The 5,077-nt window shown below is 53.3% G+C and overlaps 1 protein-coding gene across 1 annotated transcript in view; it reads right to left on the bottom strand.

Moving 5' to 3' along the window:
- Positions 1-5,077, bottom strand: part of CLEC2L (C-type lectin domain family 2 member L) — a 21,365-nt gene continuing 16,288 nt past the window's right edge. The window contains exons 4-6 of the mRNA XM_021692960.2: positions 3,075-3,241; positions 2,127-2,227; positions 1-112 (exon numbers count right to left, since the gene is read on the bottom strand). Of these exons, the coding sequence (XP_021548635.2) occupies positions 1-112; positions 2,127-2,227; positions 3,075-3,241 (380 nt within the window). The remainder of the gene's footprint in view (positions 113-2,126; positions 2,228-3,074; positions 3,242-5,077) is intronic.

Here is a 5,077-nt window from a genome sequence, read left to right as displayed (position 1 = left end):
TCATGTGTAGGCCATCTTGCTGCACACCCAGGGCCGGGTCATCAGACACTCCGTTGACACCAGCCTGGTGGGCTCCACGAAGACACACTCTCCCAGGCCTGAGATGGGGAATCTGTGGCCAGAAGACAAGAGAGCAGGCGCTTACAACCTGGCATGCATAGCCCGTTGCTGGGTGGCCCTGGAGGCCCGGTGACCTGTCCCTCCCTCTGGAGCCACCTTCCACTACTTTTAGCCCTTATAGAACTTTCTAGTGTGGCTCCCCCCATTGTCTACCTACTGTGTGCACCACGGCTCCAGCCACCCTGAGGAAGCCTACAGACACACCCTGCACTTTCCCATCCTGCTTCTGCATCCTTCCAGAGTTAGCTCACTTGTCCCATTAGCCAGAATCCGGTTCAGGACCACCCTCTGCCCAGCCTCCCTCCCCACAACACCTGCCTGCACCGTGGGACATGGAGGCCTGTGTCTGTCTGTCCCTGCCAGTCCCCCAGGTGGTCAGCACCTGCACAGTGGGCTCCGTGGCCCGCTCATCTTGGCTCCCCTGATGAGCACACAGTTCTAGCACAGGAAGAGCCCAGCGGAGATGAGCTAAATGAAACTACCTCGCAGGGGTGGACCTGATTAACCCCAGCGTTTGGTGCCCAGGCTGTGTTGCCCACAAATTCACAGACATCATCAGTAGATGTGGGGGGTGGGGGTTCTTTCTACCTAAAATCATTCCTTTTGAATTTTAAGATTTCTTCTCAACCTCGTTTGGTCACCCAGATCTGAGGCCCCTGCCAAAGCTAGTGCTGGGGTCTCACAAGAGAGGGTACCAGAATGACCTCAAGAGGGGGTGCCAGGCAGGACTACCTCAGTGCCAGAGAAACATGGCCTAAAGGCCCAATGGTTGGCAGATGGTCAGCACGCTGGGGACCCCAGCCTCCAGGGCTCTCCCAGGTTCTGGGAGCAGGAAGCTTCCAGAAGAGGGGAGAGAGAGACAGAAAGTGCAAGATTTCTCAGCAGCTCTAAGGATAGATCTGGGATGAAGGCAGGAAAAGGATAGAGAAAAAACAGAAGAGACAATGAAGACAAAGAGGGGGTATAAAATGAAGGGCAGAGGAGCTAGGGCAAAGGAAGGAAGGAGCTGACAGAATGCTCGCCTCCTGGAGGCTAAGCCCTAAGCCTGCCTCGAATGGGAAGGTGGCTGATCGCCAACTTCCGGCCATGGTGGAGGGCTGGGGGTCTTGGGTGCCTCCCATTTCTCCTGCCTAGGGGACCCTCCTGCATCATCATCATCATCAGGTGAGCAGCTGTGCCCTCACCTGGCTCCTCAGGGCCTATTCCTCCAGCCTTAGGGGCTGGACTAGAAACTGAGGTTCTTATTCCCCTGTATGCCCTCCCCTGTGCTCCCCTAAGCCTGGACTACCTCCCCCCACCCACACACACACACTATCACCAACCCCCCACACTGCCACAGCCAGACACTCCCACCCCCACCACCCATGACCCCTGCCACCAGCACCCAACAAACCAGTCCCTGATATCGCACACCTGCTGCCCCAGTACACTCTCATGTGCACACCCCTTGGGTCACACAAGCAATCCCACCACTTCACACACGGCCAGCACCCTCAGGCACTGTTTGTTCTAAGGGAGTGCTCACAGTACCCTGGGGTCAGAGCCCCTTTCTTCCACAGGAGCAATGTTTAGGCAACACATGGCTGCCCAGAATAGAGACCCCATCCCCACTCTCCCCTGGGGCAGTGTGGTCGAGTGGCTAAGTTCTGGCCAATGCAGAGGGACATCCAGACCATGTCTTCCCCTTCCTCTGAGCCACACTGAGCCCCACAGACGAGCCGCTACCCAGGTGGGGAGCCACAAGATGGAAAGAGCCTGGGCCCCACAGCAGGAAGCTCTGATGACTACATACAGTAGAGCTGCCAAACCAGGCTGGACATTAGGGGAGAGAGAGAGAAGTAAAGCCCTCTTCATTATTATTATCTTGGTCACATGCTGCTGACCCTGGAGGTTAGGAACTCTAGCTATCACAGAACTCAGTGGTTCTCCCTCAGGAGGCTGTGTCTGGGGGGGCTAGACCTTCCCCAGTCTAAGTCCAGTGGCCAGAAGATGAAGCCTCAGCTCACGTGTCCGGGTCAAATGGGTCCCCGTTGACCCAGTGGAATTCGTCCCCAACTCTGCGCAGACCAATCCAGGGCTCCCTCCGTGTGAACTTGAACATAAACTCCTGTATCAAGGAAAGAGGGAAACCCGAGTCATCTGCAGTTTCCTGACTGTTCATACATCCCAAGACTAACCTCAGCTGAGAAGACTGGCTCCCAGGATATACAGACGCTGAAAGGGGGATCCCTCACTACATCCCGCAAGTAAGGAGCTAGGGTCACAGAGCACCCTGCACTCTCGCTGACATCCCTCCCAGCAGTTGGGAGCATGACCGCTGGACAAGGAAGCCTAGAACAAGGTTTGTCCTCCTAGCTCAGTGGTCCAGCCCGCCAGTCAGTATTCCTGATTTGCAGGAAGCCTGGGATTGCCCAATGTGATGGATGGTCTGGGACAAATCACAACGTTCAGTTTGGGTGTCCTTCTACCCCCATACTTCTGGGCCTTTCTCTGCAGCAAGGAGATACTGTACTGTGTATCAGAGACAAACAGAAGTGATTTTTCGATTACCTGCTATTTTGGATTGCCACACCACTGTTACCCCCAAATCCAAAATGGACAACAGACTCATTCATTATGTTTCTTTCATTTTTCTACTGAGAAAACTGTTTTGGGTGTTCATCGAGAGCTCATGCCCTGATTTAGACGAGTAGAAGGTGCCAGTGTGTTCTTCATTCACAAGGGCGTTTATAATTTGTAATTCTCGCACTGTGATACTGAGTTGAGCTCAGCAAACCAGCCTCAGCTTGAAATCCACTGGCCTTCACCACAGCAGTGGAAACAGGAGCCACTCGGAAACGTGCTCGCACCCCACAGGGCCCACCAGCACACCCCCGGCTGGAAACAGGTCACGGGGGCCGCCACACCCCAGGAGCGGGGTTCTCCCTGGAGGTCGCCCGCGGCCCAGCGCTCACCAGCTCCTTCTGGCTCTGGATCACGGCCAGCGCGGCCTCGTGAGTATGGCAATACTGTCTGCCCGTGTTCCAGTCCCTCGGCTCCTCAGAAAAGAAGTAGCATTTCCTTCCGTAGAGCAGCCAGTCCTCCGGGCAGGGCGCCTCGCACTTGATACAGCCCTTGGAAGCTGCAGGGGAGACGGAGGGGACTCAGCGTCTGACAGCAGGCCTGGCCCCTGCTCGGGCCTCAAGAGTCCTGCTCAGCAACCCAGCGTTCCCTCCACCTGCCTGACTTCGGTGCCCTCCGGGGTGCCTCGGGTGGCCCTCTCCCCAGATGAGCCCCTCTCGCGGTGCCCAGCAGGGAAAAGGGTGGTGACCCAATAAACAGGGAAGGGAAACTGGGGAGGCTGGCAAGGGCATGACCACCAGGAGAAGTGCCAGCAGATTAGCCCCTGGGGTCAGAGCTCCTCTCTCTCCCCAAACTCCCTGAGGCATGGAAGCCCAGAAACACAGATTTAGAAAAGATCTGGAGGCCACGTGTCCAAGCTTCTCCATCCTGCCTGGCTCACTGCAGTGTGTCCACACGGGCACCCAAATGCTGCCCCCAGAACAGACTGGAACACACCAGATGTGGCCCCACTCCCAGCAACAGTGATGGCCACATTCCTTCCAGTGGCTACGGGCTTTCCAGTCTACAGACTGCTTCCAGGAAAGGAATCAGTGCGTATGTGCATACGTGCACTTTCCTCGGCAGGCAGAACATGCCCTTCGCTTGTTTTCATGTCATCTATTTCCAAGCCGGGTCTCCCCTGTGTCCAGAATATGTATCAGTCACCTTTTAAATCCATTTGAAGATCTTATTTTTATTTCTTCCACCTTTATCTCATTCACATTGGCTCATCTGAGTTTCTTTTTTTTTTTAAGATTTTATTTATTTATTTATTTTTATTTATTTGTTTTTTAAGATTTTATTTATTTATTTGAGAGAGAGAATGAGATAGAGAGAGCATGAGAGGGGGGAGGGTCAGAGGGAGAAGCAGACTCCCCGCTGAGCAGGGAGCCCGATGCGGAACTCGATCCCGGGACTCCAGGATCATGACCTGAGCCGAAGGCAGTCGCTTAACCAACTGAGCCACCCAGGCGCCCCTCATCTGAGTTTCAAAAGATACATTTTGATCTTGATTTTTTTTTCCCACCTGTCATATTAAGCACCCTTCATCTGTTGCCCTGAGCATCGTTGTGTCACCTACAAATTCCATAAGCATCTTTTTGTTTTTTTTCGTACAAGTGAGTGATTAAAATGTCGACGGGGACAGAGCCAAGAAGAGGCCTGTGGTACTCCAGCCCCGAAGGACCTACAGACACGGACACCAATTAAATAATCAACACTCCGGCCTATCTGCTTAGTGGGCTACAGGACCACTAAGGTATTGACCATGGCGTGGGCACATGTCAACTTTTCCACAAGGACCTCCAGAGAGATTCTGTTGTGCTTTACGAAAATCACAACATGCTATGTCTTCGCGTTGCTCTGACCTCCCCAACCTAGCACGAGGACGAAAGGAAACTAATTTAATTCGTAGTGATTATTCTAGATGAATCCAAGCTCGCACCAGTGGTCGCCATATTCTTTTCTAAACACTCACAAATCCCCTGATTATCACGCATGCCCAAAGGGGAGGGTTTGGTGGGAGCTAATACTATCACTGGACTTCTCTCCCCTTTCAAGGTGCCCACCTCTGGGTGCTTCTCAAAGATTAAAGACAAGGCACTGAAATCCCTTTGCAAACCCTTTAGAACCCACCACACATTTTGACTTGAATCCATAAAAAGCAGCCCAATCTCCTGGTCATAGAGCCTTGCCTGTCCTTGGAGGGTTTCCTCCCTTTTATTCCTTTCCCCCTTTCAGTCCCACATGGGAAGCCCCCTAGCAGGGATGCCTCCAGAACTGGGCAGCAAAGATGAGTCCTAATCATCCTTTCTTTCTTTCTTTCTTTCTTTCTTTCTTTCTTTCTTTCTTTCTT

This window comes from Neomonachus schauinslandi, chromosome 12, assembly GCF_002201575.2.
Source record: "Neomonachus schauinslandi chromosome 12, ASM220157v2, whole genome shotgun sequence".
Taxonomy (NCBI): Eukaryota; Metazoa; Chordata; class Mammalia; order Carnivora; family Phocidae; genus Neomonachus; species Neomonachus schauinslandi.
Note: the sequence above shows the minus strand (reverse complement) of the source record. Positions and strands in the feature narration are given on the sequence as shown.